Source organism: Pongo pygmaeus, chromosome 22, assembly GCF_028885625.2.
Source record: "Pongo pygmaeus isolate AG05252 chromosome 22, NHGRI_mPonPyg2-v2.0_pri, whole genome shotgun sequence".
Taxonomy (NCBI): Eukaryota; Metazoa; Chordata; class Mammalia; order Primates; family Hominidae; genus Pongo; species Pongo pygmaeus.
The window spans coordinates 58,449,091-58,464,344 of record NC_072395.2 but is presented as its reverse complement, the minus strand read 5'-3'; the positions used below and the strand labels follow the sequence as shown (position 1 = coordinate 58,464,344).

The 15,254-nt window shown below is 62.1% G+C and overlaps 1 protein-coding gene across 5 annotated transcripts in view; it reads right to left on the bottom strand.

Moving 5' to 3' along the window:
- Positions 1–15,254, bottom strand: part of COL18A1 (collagen type XVIII alpha 1 chain) — a 116,263-nt gene that overhangs the window by 13,348 nt on the left and 87,661 nt on the right. For all 5 annotated transcript variants that reach the window (XM_063659709.1, XM_054468296.2, XM_054468297.2 and 2 more), the window contains 17 exons: positions 13,566–13,697; positions 13,071–13,133; positions 11,993–12,019; positions 10,919–10,954; positions 10,037–10,108; positions 9,694–9,729; positions 9,250–9,339; positions 7,976–8,005; positions 7,827–7,853; positions 7,301–7,363; positions 6,951–7,025; positions 5,954–5,980; positions 5,630–5,683; positions 5,118–5,192; positions 4,054–4,122; positions 3,530–3,572; positions 2,425–2,487 (listed from right to left, as the gene is read on the bottom strand). In XM_063659709.1, coding sequence (XP_063515779.1) covers positions 2,425–2,487; positions 3,530–3,572; positions 4,054–4,122; positions 5,118–5,192; positions 5,630–5,683; positions 5,954–5,980; positions 6,951–7,025; positions 7,301–7,363; positions 7,827–7,853; positions 7,976–8,005; positions 9,250–9,339; positions 9,694–9,729; positions 10,037–10,108; positions 10,919–10,954; positions 11,993–12,019; positions 13,071–13,133; positions 13,566–13,697 — 982 coding nt within the window. The remainder of the gene's footprint in view (positions 1–2,424; positions 2,488–3,529; positions 3,573–4,053; positions 4,123–5,117; positions 5,193–5,629; positions 5,684–5,953; positions 5,981–6,950; positions 7,026–7,300; positions 7,364–7,826; positions 7,854–7,975; positions 8,006–9,249; positions 9,340–9,693; positions 9,730–10,036; positions 10,109–10,918; positions 10,955–11,992; positions 12,020–13,070; positions 13,134–13,565; positions 13,698–15,254) is intronic.

Below are 15,254 nucleotides of genomic sequence, written 5' to 3'. Positions count from 1 at the left end.
CATACGCAAACTCCACACTCCACCCACACCCCATTACACACACTCAGCACACCCACATACGCACACTCCACACACACCCAAACCCACACCAGCCTCTGGGTGCCTTGACCTCTCCAGCCCTCACGTTCAGGGAGCGTCTTTTGTAAGCAGCATACGGTTTAGCTATATCCCATTGACAATGTCTGTCCTTCAATGGATGTATCTACCCTCATCATACTTAGAGCACCTGTGGATGTATCGGGGCCTAAATCTACTGTTTTATTCCCTAGTTTCTATTCATCCCACCTGTTCTGCATTCCTTTTTCTCTCATGTTTTGCCTTCTTTTGGATCTACTCTGTGTGTGTTAAACGTCCTGTGTGTGTGCCATCCTGCCTGCCCTCCTGCCTCTCCACCAGTGTCAGCTCTGCATTCCTCTCCAACCTCACCGTCCAATATAGTGAGAACTACCACCACTCCCCAGGGCGCTGAGACCACGGGAACCCCTAATTGCACTGACGCTGGGACACCGTGCTGTGCAGCCTGTGCCGGTTCCCGTAGGAGCCTCTGACCCCACTGTTGCTGGTACCCTGTGCTGGGCAGCCCACACTGGTTCCCAAGGGAACCTCTGACCCCACTGTCACTGGGACGCCAGTTCCTGCTGGCATCGTCTCTCCCCATCTCTGTACTCCTTTCCCTCGGCCTCATCTTCCCCCTGAAGTGCCCTCCACCGCCGACACAGCTCGGGTCTGGAGTGCCAGCCTGCATGTCATCCTCATTCTGAAGGCCATGGGAATACCACTGGCTATCGGAGTCTACACTGGCAATTGACTTTCTTGGATATTTTGGAAACCATTTATGGTCTTCCGGCTTCTCCCGTTTTGCTGAGAAATCTCGTCACTCTAATTGTTGATCCTTTGAATAAGGGGAATGCTCTGAGCCTTCCTTGGCTTTGGAAGAGCGTCAGCCATTCCAGCTGCAAACACTGTTCCCTCTGGAGCCCTCGGAGCCCTCATTCTGGCTCCCAGGGACAGGCAATCCCATGTCCACCAAAACCTATACACAGGTCTCAAGCTCCAACTGTTCCGCCTTCAGCCCCGGGTTCATCCCAACACCTCTGAGCTTCCCAGCTCTCTGCTGCCATCTCCAGGCTTCCTGTGGCTTTTGAATGTGTGACCTTCGGAGTTCAAGGTGGGTCCGATGACCCCATGAGCTGGGCCTCCTGGTCTGGTGTGTCACTGGCCTCTCCTCCTGGTTCCTCCTGGTTTCTGGTCATCTGTGCATCACTCAGTCCTTCCTGGGCGTCGTGTGTGATGCTGAGAGATCCAAGGCTGGGACGGGCGCATCTTCCATCTTCCCGCTTGCTTTCTGCCTGCCTTTGCCTCCACAGGCCTTAAGGATGTCCTGGCCCAGACTCGGCCTCTGCCTGCCTGGTCCCTTCCCACCCCAGGGTGCAGCCCCAGCAAGAGCAGGTACGGCGGCCTCCTCTGCAGAGGACCCTGGCGGTGAGAGGGGACCCTGATGGCGAGAGGGGACCCTGGAGGCGAGAGGGGACCCTGGCGGTGACAAGGGACCCTGGTGGTGAGAGGGGACCCTGGTGGTGGAGAGGGGACCCTCGTTGTTAGAGGCGCCCGAGGCTGGCCTGGCTCTCTGGGCTTCTGCTCTGCCAGCCCCCAGACATCCTCAAACAGTGGTTTTCTCACATTTTATCCAGCTGTTCTCAGTGGTCTTGGCAGGATATCCAAGCAGCCCTGCCACCCTCAATGGAGGTGGGGCTCGGGGGGAATTCTTGTCTTTCGGGGGAGCGCGGGTGCTGGGCTCACCCTCTGGACGGCCTGTCAGGCAACGCCTCCTTCCCACATGAGACCCTGGAGAGTTTCTCGACAGAGGGTCCTCCAGTGCCGACCCCCGGCCCCGTGGAGGGGAGGGGGCATCTCAGGACTGCCGGCCCCGTGGAGGGGAGAGGAGGGGGCGTCTCAGGACTGCTGGCCCCATAGAGGGGAGAGGGCGTCTCAGGACTGCCGACCCCGTGGAGGGGAGGGGAGGGGGCATCTCAGGATCGCCGGCCCCATGGAGGGGAGGGGAGGGGAGGGGGCGTCTCAGGACCACCGGCCCCATGGAGGGGAGGGGGTGTCTCAGGGCACTGAAACTGCTGTGTCTCTGCGCAGTGCCCACCTGGCTCTAGCGTGGAAGGGCAGCCGCCTGCTCCTCAGGAGGTGATGGGGGTATCTTGCTGGGCCTGTGCCCTGCAGCCACCCTCGCCCCCAAATCCAGGTCCTGTGAGGGCCCCATCAACCCAGAAGGGGCTTCCTTCCTCCCGTAGGGTGAGGTGGTCACCACCCAGTGATGGTCCAGGACCTGCTTGGGGGGGGCGGCTCTAGATGTGACCACACTTCAGTGCTGGCCACGCCATGGCTCTCCTGCCTGGGATGCCCAGAGCTGCTCACCTGGTGGTCCGGGGGGGCCCACTTCTCCTTTGGCGCCCTTGGGTCCTGGAGGGCCCTGATTCCCTGGAGGAAGAAAGACCCAGTGCCCATCATGGAGTGTGCCAGGGAGGGCTCCAGGGTGGTGCCCCTCCTGCCCGAAATGCCCCAGTGCCTGGGGGCCTGGATGGGGGGGGCATCAGATGGGGGGGCCTGGATGGGGGGGCATCAGATGGGGGGACCTGGATGGGGGGGCATCAGATGGGGGGGCCTGGATGGGGGGGCCTGGATGGGGGGCCTGGATGGGGGGGGCATCAGATGGGGGGGCCTGGATGGGGGGGCATCAGATGGGGGGGCATCAGATGGGGGGCCTGGATGGGGGGGCCTGGATGGGGGGGGCATCAGATGGGGGGCCTGGATGGGGGGGCATCAGATGGGGGGGCCTGGATGGGGGGGCATCAGATGGGGGGGCCTGGATGGGGGGGCATCAGATGGGGGGGGCCTGGATGGGTGGGCATCAGATGGGGGGGCCTGGATGGGGGGGCATCAGATGGGGGGGCCTGGATGGGGGGGCCTGGATGGGGGGGCATCAGATGGGGGGCCTGGATGGGGGGGCCTGGATGGGGGGGCATCAGATGGGAGGGCCTGGATGGGGGGGGCATCAGATGGGGGGGCCTGGATGGGGGGGCCTGGATGGGGGGGCATCAGATGGGGGGGCCTGGATGGGGGGCGCATCAGATGGACATGGGGACAGTCAGGTAGGAGCTCCTGGAGAGTGGGGTCGCCCTGGGTCCCCCTCAGCAGGCCATGCCGGGGCCAGGCCACACCTGCAGGGCACGTGCTGACCAACAGGAGGGACGGGGCTGCTTCTACCCTGCTTTGGCCAGAGAAGCAAAATCTAAATGGAGAACAGCAAATGGGGGCCACCCCAAGGTCAGGTCCTGGACAGCTGTGCTGGGAGGGCCCGCAGGAAGGGCCAAGGTCATCGGAACTGGGGCGTGGGCTGGGTGTGTGGCACTGGCCTTGGGGCACTGGGGGAGTCTCACTGCTGCTGGCACGGGAAGGAAGGTGGGGCTCTGGAGCATCCCTTCAGAGCCTGTATCCCCGGCTGTGAGCCCGGGACCCTCACCTGGCAATCCTGGAGGCCCGGGGCGGCTGGACTCTGCAAACACCTGCAAGGAATGGGGAGAGGTGGCTGCTGAGGGTAATGTTCTGAAATGGAGGCCACCACCACTCAGGGGTCCCCAAGCCCAGAAGCACCAGCCCCTGTATGAGGCCACATGGCAGCCTCCCCCAGTCAGAGACGGGAGGGAACAGGGGTGTGGAGAGCAGGAGCCACGGCATGACGCCACTTGGCCCTAGTCGGTCACTTCACCTTGCTGAGCCTGGGAAAATGGGGGTGCCCCTAGCACCCCTGGGCTCAGGCCCTTAGCAAAGTCAGCTGGAAGCAGCTCCACAGCCAGAGAGCCCTCCCTTCCCCAGGGCTTCGCCTTCCTTAGGAACTCAGCTGCTAATCCACTGCCCACCAGACTGGCGCATCCTAGAAGGATCCCCAGATGCAGAGGCCAGGGGAGAAGAAGGCCCAGCCCCTCTGTGGGGCTCTGTGTGACAGCCAAGGGCGGCTGCAGGACAGTGGGTGCCCTGGGGACTTACATTGCTGTCGTAAACAGGAGTCCCTGGAGGGCCTGGGGGCCCTGGAGGCCCTGGGGGGCCGGGCATTCCCTGTGGGGAGGACAGAGAGCTGTTAGTAAGGCTTATGGCCTGCCTGTCAGGCAGCAGCTGGGAGCAGAGACAGTTCAGAAAAATCAGAAAAATCAGAAACCTGACCAGGCAGACCTCTGACCAGGCAAAACTGAGAATGCAGTGGGTCACTGGGGCCACGGCTCCCTGAGGACAGGAGCTGGCCCCGGCCCCACCTCATCACCTCATCCCATGTTGGAGTCGTGCACAGATGTCCCTCGGGAGGAGTGAAGAGGCCACCGGGTCTGTGTCTCAGGTAAAAAGGTGACTGAAAATGCCCCACCCTGCCGACATCAGGGAGACAAAGCTCTTGGCTCAAAAGACAGCAGAGTGGACGCCTTTGGGCTGAGCGGGAGAACCCCCAGCATGGAGGGCATGGAGGGCATGGCCCAGGCCCATGGACGCCCTGCTGAGAATCCACGGGGGCCTGTTGTGTGTGTGTGTGTGTATATGGGTGCACATGTGTGCATATATGTGTATTGGTGTGTATGCATGTGTATATGTATGTGTGCATGAGTGTACATGTGCAGTGTGTATGCCCATCATGGAATGGGCCAGGGAGGGCTCACAATCATGTATGAGTATATGGATACACGTGTATACATGCACATGTATGTATATATAAGCTGTACGTGTGTGCATGTAGACAGGCGCGTATATCCACGAATATATGTGTATATGTGCACGTGTGGATGTGTGTGTGCATGTGTGTGCATGTGCATGGATGCATGTGTATGTGTGCACACATGTATGAATATGGGCATATATGTGCATGCATGTATGAGTGGGCACGTGTGCATGTGTGTGTGGACATGTATGAGTGTGCATGGGTATGGCAGGACCAGTGCAGTGTGGCCACATGGCACGGCTGCTTATAAGTGGCCTCTGAGAGGAGCTGCAGGACCCCAGGCTGTGGCCAGGCCATTCCCAGGTCCTGGTCTCCCAGCCACCCAGGCCGCCCCTTGAGAGACACTCACCCTCATGCCAAATCCAAGGCTGGCATCTCCGGGCTCCCCTTTCTCTCCTTTCAATCCGTTCATCCCGGGGCGACCCTGGGGCGGAGCACAGGGGGTGGGGACTGCTGGGCACTGGTCATCACCAGCCACGTTCCCGCAGGGTGGCTGCCGTAGCCCCACGCCATGCCCAGCCCACCCTCAGCCTCACACGTTCCCTGCCCTCAGGCTACCCCGGCCCTTCTCACCCCTTTCCTGCACAAGGACCCTTTTGGGAGGAGGTGACTGAGCCTAGCACACACAGGCCCACTGCCCTGTCTGCCCCCAGGGCTTCCTCTTGGGTACTGGCCCCTCGTGGGGTATCGCCAGCCACATCCAGGACAAGAGCTGCGCTCAGGCAGGGCCAGTTCTTGGGGGAGGACAGTGGGTGCAACGGCCATCCACTCCCCTCTGGGCATGTCACCCCCATGGGCCTGGGCTGCTCCCCACCTGCCAGACCCCATCTGCTGCCCCCACTGGAGACCCCAGGTCCTCACCGGCCGTCCAGGAAAGCCAATCTCTCCCTTGTACCCCGGCCGTCCGTATGGACCCTGCAAGAGGAAGGGAGCCAGGCTTAGTGGGGCAGACCCTGGCCCTTGTCCACGAGTTGGGGGGACCTGGGGAACGGGAGGGGCTATGCAGAGCCCAGCACCCTCGGCCACCCATCAGCTCGGAGGAGCCCACTGCAGCCTCACACCGACACCTGCCCCACACGCTTTAAAGCTGCACTAGGGAGCATGAGCTCAGCAGCCACGGGCAACCGTGTCCTTAGGGGCTGTCATGCCCGAGCTCAGTGCAGAGAAAGCCAAGGGCTGACTTACCGGGGGTCCTCGGAAGCCCGGCTCTCCCTGAGCAAAAAAACAAGAAGACAGGGTTAGGTGGCAGCTTGTGCCCCACCTGGCAGCCTCCCTGAGGACCCCTGTGGTCCCTTTGGGTGCACTGGGCAGTCCCCAAGGAGCAGGCAGCCCTGGGGAGGACGGGAGACACCGGCAAGGGGAGGGTCAGGATTGGGGTTTGCGTCCAGGTTGGTGCAAGCATGGGGCATGCCCCGGGGCCCTGAAGCAGGGGTGGAGGGTGGAGGGTGGAGGGTGTGTGCCACGAAGTGTCGTGGTTGCCGCAGGCCCTGGCTCCAATGCACAGCTGGGTGGGACAGTGGAGCTCTCGCTGGGCCTAGGGATCCTGTGTCTGAGGCCCACCCCAAACACCCCGGAGGGCTCACTGCTCCCTCTGAAAGTGGGAGAGCCGGTGCCCCACACTCCAAAGATCCAGGCTCCTCCCTAGGACCCTCCCCGAGGGCTTTTCTGGGCGGCTGCCTGCAGGGGGTGGGGACCCAGGCACAGGCCCCTTGAGGAACTGACTCCGGGCCCTGCCAAACTCAGGGTCCTGCAGGCACCCTGGGGCTGTAGAGAGGAAGGAGCCTGCGGCTGCTGCCCACAGCATCAGGGCCCCCAGGAAGAGGCTGGAGGGGCAGCCAGAAACCTGCTGAGGCTGAGCTGGTACAGCCTGGGCTCCTGAACCCCACAGGCCAGGCCCCAAGGAGGCGTGAGCTCAGAGCCACAGCCCACCGAGAACCTCCACTCGGCAGGGTGGGCTCAGGGGCAGGGAGGGCTCAGGGGCAGGGAGAGGACGAGGGGCCGGCGGGACCACTGACATGGGTGCGAGACAGGAGGGGCCACGAGGGCCAGGCCTGGATGGTGGAGCCCTGCTTGGGAGACGCTCGTGCATCAGGAGCCAGACCCTCAGGAAGACCCTGCCCAGGCTGTCTCCACGGCCCCAGGAGCCCCCACGCCCGCTGGAAGGAGGCTGCCTGGCCCTCACCTTGGCTCCTTTCTGGACAGGGCCCAGGGCACCGCCGTCGGGCCTGAAGATGCTGCCCGGTTCACCCTTCTCACCCTGGAATGGCAGGAGGTCCAGCAGGGTCAGGGCCAACTCCTTCCCCACAAAGCCTCACCCAGAGCCCCGAAGGCAGGGCCACTGTGACTGGGCCTCGCAGTCCGGGTCCTCTCACGGGAGGTGACCACAGGGACGGCCCGAGCAGGGATGTACCCCTCATGTGTCACAGCAGCAGCCGGGGGGTCCCGGGTCCCTCCCAACAGTGGTCACCTGGGCAGGCTGGGGCCACCCCTGGGTCGCAAAGGGGGTTGAGAGACAGCACCTGAGACCCTTACCTTGGGTCCCGGGGAGCCTCGTTCGCCCTTAGAGCCCAGGTCGCCCTTGGGTCCTGCAGGTCCCTGGAATGGAGGCCAGGCAGTGAGGCCTGGTGGCCGGCGTCTCCCCCAGCCCCAACGGCTGCTCCATCTCCCCCGACAGCTGCCCCCAACAATATGCCTGCCTTGTCAGCCCCACCAGGACCTGTCTTGGCCCCAGCCTCACTCCAGACACTGCAGGCCTCAGCAGGTGACCCCCACCAGGACCCCTCCCGGCCCCAGCCTCACTCCGGACACTGCAGGCCTCCGCAGGTGCAAGAAGCTCCCTCAACCTCATGGGTGCCCAACCCAGCACGGGGCCTGCCAGGGGCTCTCGCCCACATTCCGCTCCCATCATTTCCGTGGAGACAGTGACTGTCGCTATCCCCCAGGCCTGATGAGGCCCACCCCAGCTTGACCGGGCTGCTCTGTGCTACCAGGCGGAGACCCCTCCCCAGCCGGGAGGGCAGTGGAGGGCAGCGTGCAGCTCTGGCGCCAGGTTACTCACGGGAAAGCCTGCGAAACCTGGCCGGCCCTGGGGAAAGAGGGACGGCGTCAGCTGGGGTCATCACGCACCCGCGCGGCTGCCCGGACCCCACCCAGCCTTGAACCCAGGTCCCCACAGGCCCATCTCTTAGAAGCTGGGCAGGCACGTACCTCAGGTCCCGGCACGCTCAGGACGGATCCCTGTCCACGAGCAAAAGGAAAAATCGGAAACAAAGAGCTGCATTTAAAATTAAACTGGACTCGAGCGACTTACAGATCAACAAAACACCAAACCAAGAAATTCAAGGAAAATGTTGCTTTCCAGTCTTCCTGGGCCTGGGGCGTCCCTCCTGCAGCACAGACGCCTCTCGGCTCAGAGCAGCTGGAGGCAGACTCCAGACGCCCTAAGGGCCACAGTGTTTACTTCCATTTTGGTTTAAAATGCTCCTCTCTCTGCTAGATGCTCCCTTGCTTGCCAGCGGAGGTGGCTCGGCCTACGGGAGGCTTTTCTGATGTTCTGATGACTTGACCGTCACACCGAGGTCCCTGTAGCCTCTCGGGCTGCCCCTGCCTCGCAATGCCTGTCTGCCTGCTCCTAGCAAAGCCGTGCTGGGGCAAGCCCTCTCCTGCCTGTTCCCAACTCCACCCTTCCTCTCAAGACTGTTATAGTCCCACCTCCTAGGTGAGGAACTGGAGCACAAGGGTTAGGTAACTTGTCCAGTGTCACACAGCTGACGGTGCCTGCTCTCAGCTCTGCCCCGGGCAGCCCCTTCCACTGGTGGCCATAGAGAAGCAGGGATCTGAACCCCTGGCCACACCCAGCTCTGCTGCCCTGGGCCCTGCATCTGCCCGGGGCTCAGCTCCCCGCCCAGAGCAGGGCTTGGTCCCTGTGTTCCATGTGGCTGGGCGGAGACGCGTCTGCCTCTGTGAGGCCAGGGTGGCACAGGGACCAGTGGGATGCACTGCTGGCAGGCGCAGAGGGTGCAGCTGAGAGGCCTGATGGACGGGCCGCAGTGGGGAGGAAGGTTCCAGAATGAACACAACCTTCACCAGAGAGCCAAGGGTGCGTCTGCTTCTTCTGACGGGGCAGCTGGGTGACTACACGCAGCTTTGGGGCCACAGTGTCAAGGACACAGGGACTGAGCCCAGTGGGAGCCTTTGATGTAAAAACACTGGCCCCTGTGCAGGCCCTCACCCCTCCCCGGTGTCTCCATCACCACATGGAGCTGGGCTCCCCGGGCGTCTCTGACCGAGGGCGTCTCTGACCGAGGGCGTCTCTGACCGAGGGCCTCTGCAGCCCCCACCATGGAGTTGGAGTGTGGCCTCGAAGTCAGGGCCTGTCCTGACCTGGGGGGTGTGGGGGGGTGTGTGCGGCTCAGGGAGGGATCTCTGCACCCAGTGGGGGTTCTGGACAGATTGGGTGCCCACCCACGCAGCGTCCTTACGTCCTGTTCCGACACGTAGACCACAGGCCCTGGCGGTCCGGGGGGGCCAGGGAGGCCTGGCTGCCCAACTCCGTCCTTCCCTGGATCTCCCTGGAAGAGGAAGCCACGCGTCCGGCATTTCATCTCAGCTGCTCTGGTCAGGACCCCAGAGTCCACCCAGCCCTGGAGGGGGTGCCCAGAGCCCACGGGGGGTGAGGAGGCACCCGGGGCTGTGGACTGTGGCCTTGGAGCCCCCTGCCAGGCAGGGCAGGCTCCAACAGGGACGGTCGAGCCACACACGCTGCCCCCAGCCTGAAAGCCACCCCTGTCGACTTGCAGGTCTTTGCCCTGAGTCTCTGAGGTCACATGGGCAGCAGGGGGACGGACCTGGGCGCAGCTGAGGCCAAACCTTCTGGGATGTCCCAGCGCCCCCCACCCCCATCCACCCACCCCAGGGACACTCACCTTTTCTCCCTGGCTGCCTCTGTCTCCCTTTGGCCCCTGAAGACACAGGAAGGAAATGGTTCATCACCAACAGAAACAGGAGCCCCTGGCCCCCCGTGAGGGATGGCTGTGATGAAGATGTGGGGTTATTTCCCGACCGGCTGGGGCCTGGGAGGCAGGCAGCCACCGAGAACCCTGACAGAGACTTGTACTCAGCTCCTGGCACTCAGAGACCCAGGAGAGGGCACACGGAGGCCCAGGGACCCGGGAGGGCATACCTCGTGCCAGCTTTCATCTTGGCATAGTCCCTTCAGGGCTCCACGCCCCCTGCCCCCCGCACCCTGGGCCTACCAAGGCGGCTCACCTGGGGCCCAGCAATGCCCTCTCTGCCAGGGAGGCCGGGGAACCCAGGGGCTCCGTCTGCTCCAACTTCTCCCTGAAAGGGTCACATGGAGGACGCAGGGCATTGGCCACACGCCCAGGAATGCAGGGACCCCCATGTGGAGTCCGGGGTACCCGTGGACGTGGCGATGGCCTGGGCTTCTCTCTCTTATCCCTGTGGGCCTGAGTGGGGGCTGTGGAGGGATGGAGCAATGGGGGAGGGAGGAGTCGGGGGGGGGGGAGCCGGGAGGAGGAGGAAGTAGGGGAGGAAGAAGTGGAGGAGGGGGAAGTAGGGGAGGGGGAAGTGGGGGAGGGGGAAGTGGGGGAGGGGGAAGTAGAGGAGGAAGTGGGGGAGGGGGAAGTTGGGGAGGAAGTGGGGGAGGGGGAAGTCGGGGAGGGGTGTGGGGGAGGGGGAAGTCGGGGAGGGGTGTGGGGGAGGGGGAAGTCGGGGAGGGGTGTGGGGGAGGGGGAAGTCGGGGAGGGGTGTGGGGGAGGGGGAAGTCGGGGAGGGGTGTGGGGGAGGGGGAAGTCGGGGAGGGGTGTGGGGGAGGGGGAAGTCGGGGAAAAGGAGGGAGAGGTGGGAGGCTGGTGGCAGGGGCCGAGGGGGCCTGCACAGCCAGACAACTGGGAGGGAGGAAGGCCATGTTTCTGACGCAGTCAAACCTGGGGGTGCCCTGGGGTTGGGTGCCCTGCAGGTGGGTATCCTGGGGGTTGCCTTTGAAACCAGCACGTCTTCAATTACAAAGAAACAAAGCAGTGGCAGGAAGAGCGGGGGAGGCCGCCCCGAGCTGATCTCCGCAGGCGTCCACCTGGGCCCTCCCTGCCTCTGCCTGGCCACGTCCCTGAACCCGGGCACAGTGCTTACCTTCGCCCCCGGCAGCCCAGGCACGCCAGGATCTCCCTAAGTAAATAAAGGGGCTCGGTGAGTACCTGCTGGGGCCAGCCCAGTCCTCAGGCAGTGTCCACCCCGGGGGAAGGGAAGGGTGAGTTACCCAGGATGCATCTCACTGCCCTCCCCCAGCCCAGAGCCGAGGCGTCCCAGGGACACTAAGCAACTTGTGCAGGGACCTCGTGGCCCACGCTGGCCGAAGGCACCCGGCCTGGACTGCTGTGGAGCCTGGGGACATATTCCATCACGAGGACTGCAAACAGTACCCCGCCGAGATAGCCTCATTCAAACAATTTAAGAAAGCAAACACACAGCCCTTCCCAAAAGTCAGCCTTTTGAAATGTCCCGATGTCTTGCAAATGAAAGCAAAGCATTCTCAAAGGAGCAGGTGCCATGGCAGGGGCTGGTGACGCGTGAGAGTGCGGCCCCAGGTGGGCCCCGTGCGCCCTTGGCCCCGCACGCAGCAGAGGACACTTTGATGAGCACGCAGCAGGGTGAAAGGCAGCTGCTGCCCAGGGCCCAGGAGAGGAGGCTCCAGGCTCCCCACTCAGGCACCTGCCCTGGGAGCTTCGGGGCCTGGGCAGGGGTGGGGTCTTTGGGGCCAGGCTGGGGGCTGGTGTCCCCCAGGGACGGGGGGAGCAGAGGACACAGCTCCCGGGTCCTACAAGGTCACCACGCCTCTGTCCCTGAGCCCAGGAGTCCACCTGTCCCTGAGGCTGAGGTGGGGACCCTGAGTTCTTCCCCATGCCCCTCTTTTCAGCCCAAGTCTGAGAATATGCTTCAGGTGTGTGAACCCAGGAATCTTGATTCCTGGGCTTTGGAGAGAGAATGGGACAACAGCCCCTTAACGCTGGAAGTCTAGGTTGGGGGTGGTGTGTGATTATTTCCCTGTCAGGCTTTTTTGCTGTATTTTGCAAATTTCCCAGGATGAATTCATCCTACTCCTGCCATCAGAAAACCCGAGGCAAGGCCCTGTCTCCCCCAGCCCCAAGGTGTTGAGACCAGGGCCGAGCCAGCGACCACAGAAACCCAGGCATATCCGTCACTGACCTTGAGTCCTGGCAGGCCGGGGGGTCCCTGTCAGGGCAAAGGAGACACAGTGTTAGTGCAGCTGGAGGCCCCACTGTGAGATGCTTCTGCCACAAGAAAAGCCCACTGGTAACAGTCAAGACTTAAAAATACGTGTGTAAAAGGAAATGTACTAAGTTAAAATGGTAAAGCCATTCTAACTTACTATGGAATCAATTAGTTTCTGCCTAATTGAAATTTCTCATTCATTTTGCTCCGAGTAAGAAATGTGTCCCAGCCAACCGTGCTCTCAACAGGCTGAGTCTCAGCATGAAGCTGGACGCTGTGGCTTCAGCCACCCCATGTGTCTCTTGGGCAGGGCTGTGGCCCTGGGGGGTCCTCCATGCTGGTGCCACGGGAGTGCTGGTGGCGTGGAAGGGACAGCGGGGGCAGGGGAGGAAGGAGCTGCCAGCCCCTGGGTCTGCCCCTGACACGTCTGAGCTGTCTGAGCACAGTTGTTTTGGGATTTTGGTCACTCCTTGCTGGCCCTCACCCTGAGCGGTATACACGTCAACAGTAGAACAAGGTGGCTGGCCCTAACCCTGAGCGGTATATATGTTTACAGTAGAACAAGGTGGCTGGCCCTAACCCTGAGCGGTATACACGTTAACAGTAGAACAAGGTGGCTGGCCCTCACCCTGAGCAGCAGTATACATGCTAATAGTAGAACAAGGTGGAGATTTCTTAGGAATTTCAGATGCTACTCAGGCCAAACATTTGTTACTACCCAAAACTGGGACCACAAAAAGAATGTGATGACTTGAATTTCCCCAGAAAGGCCTTTCAGGGGGCACACGGCCCCATGTTCCTTTGTCTTGGCCACCCAGTGTCTCCCACTTTGCAGACCAGGCCCTCACCCCGTGGCTTTAGTTCAATGAAGGGGCATCTCCGAAGAGTGAGGGTGGCCCGTGGGGCACGGTGCCCGCCACACGTGGTCCTCATGGCTCTGCAGGGCAGCTTCCGATGCCTTGCAAGGCCAGTGGCTCTCAGGGACACTCTCCTGCCCCAGGCAACACCCCCTTTCCCCTCAGAGCTGGCCACGCCCAGCTCACAACAGTACCTGCGGCCCATCAGCGCTTCGGGCTGTTGACCAGAAGGGACCCCCGGAGCCTTCCATGTCATCCTGGAAGAGACACACAAGACACGTAAGGGCCTGTGTCCCTCCTTAGGGAAGGGCCCCTCCCTGGGCGGCCCGAGAGGATGGTGGGACATGCTTTGGGGCCACGGTGGCCTGGGGAGCCACCATTCTCAGATGGGGACTGTCTGCCTGGTGGCAGGGCCTGGGTGGGGGCCCCCTGGGGCAGCCCGTCTCGGGTCAGCTCATTCGCTCTTGGTCAGGGCACAGGTCCTGGGGCATGGCTGGGCCGAGTTCCCCATCAGCACCGTGGGGCACGGGCAACGGGCGAGAGACTCGAGCCCCACCATGGGGAATATAGAATCCCAGGCTGAGGCAGCGCCAAGACGTGCTGCTCTGTGAGTGAGATGCCAGGAGTAGTACAGCTGGGGCAACAGCAGCCCCCGGCTCTCCAGGGGGTCAGGTGTAGGCGGTACTCACAAATCCAGCGGGGAGTCCTGGTCCCGGTGGCCCAGGGGGCCCAGGGGGACCTGGTGGTCCAGCGGGTCCAGGGGATCCTGCCAGGCCGCTCTCCCCACGAGCGCCAGCAGGACCGGGGTCTCCCTTGCTTCCCTGCGTGGGGTGAGGAGAGTGTGTCAGGACCCAGCCCAGGCCCCGCTGGCCCTGCAACCCCAGTGTAGACACGTTTTCTTATGATGCCTTCTAAACCCTGCAAATCAAAAGGTAACGAACATTCTGCCAAGCAACGCAGGCCCCACAGCAGCCTTTCTTCTAACTTTACGACACGATTTCAGCCACATAGAAACACAACTGAGGAGAGAGCCACGGAGCCCGAACTTGGTTGGGGTTGGGCCCACATGCACAGCGGGAGGCACACATGCACAGTGGGAGGCGCACACGGCGCCCTCGTTACCTCCAGCCCTGGCTCCCAGGCAGGCGAGGGGAGAAGAGAAGAGAAAGGAGAGAGGAGAGGAGGCTCAGGACCCTGGGAACAGCCCTGGCTCCCGGGCAGGCGAGGGGAGAAGAAAAGAGAGAGGAGAGGAGGCTCAGGACCCTGGGACCACCAGGGCTAGAGTGGATGCAGGCGTTGCGGTGACTGTATTAGTCTGAAAGCCGTGAGAAGCAGGCGAGCCCGGAGGCATGTGCTGGAGCCATCGGTGACCCAAGGCCCCAGCCACCTGGAGTGTGAGGTGAGAGCCCGGTGCAGGGGGCGCGAGGCAGGGAGGCCCTGGGGCAGGGGTCCCGCTGTGACGTGGCCCAGCTGCACCACCCCCCTCGTCGCAGCCACAAGCTCCCTGAGCCTCGGTTTCCTTGGCCGTAGACGGAGAGGCCCAGGGTTCCTTCCTGGGCTCGGGACAGAGCGGAATGAGATGGTGTGAGCCCAGCACTGCCCACAACTGGGGCAGGAATGTGACCAGCTGCCTTGATATGGTCACAAGCCCAGCCGGAGGTAGGAAACCTCCGCAGTGGGGAAGGGTCCTTCCATGTCCCCCACAGGCGCTGGGCCTCCGAGCCAGAGCTTTCCCCGCCCTCCATCTGCCAAGGTGATCCTCGACTGCCGCCTGTCTCCTCCCTTCTAGGGCTGGGTCTCCGCTGCGGCCACCCTGCAACAGCTATGCTGGGGCTGAACAGATGGGTAGCAGGTACCACCCACTTAACTTGAGGGCTAACTTTATGAGAATCTTAGATTTTACTTTCTTGGCTTTAATCTATCTTAGTGCCTGGCATCCTTTTATCGTCTTTAAAAATCTAATTTTTTTTGTTTTTAGACAAAGGGTCTCGCTCTGTTGCCCAGGCTAGAGCACAGCGGCATGACTGTAGCTTACTATAGCCTTGAACTCCTGGACTCAAATAATCCTCCCGCCTCAGCCTCCCAAAGTGCTGGGATTACAGGTGTGAGCCACTGTGTCCAGCCTCATCTAATTTTTGATCTTTAAAAAGTGCCTATAAAAAAGTTTATTTAGGCCGAGTGTGGTGGCTCATACCTGTAATCCCAGCACTTTGGGAGGCCGAGGCAGGTGGATCACCTGAGGGCAGGAGTTTGAGACCAGCCTGGCCATCATGACGAAACCCTGCCCCTACTAAAAAAAAAAAAAAAAAAAAAAATTAGCCCGGCGTGGTGGCAGATGCCTGTAGTCCCAGTTACTCAGGAGGCTGAGGCAGGAGACT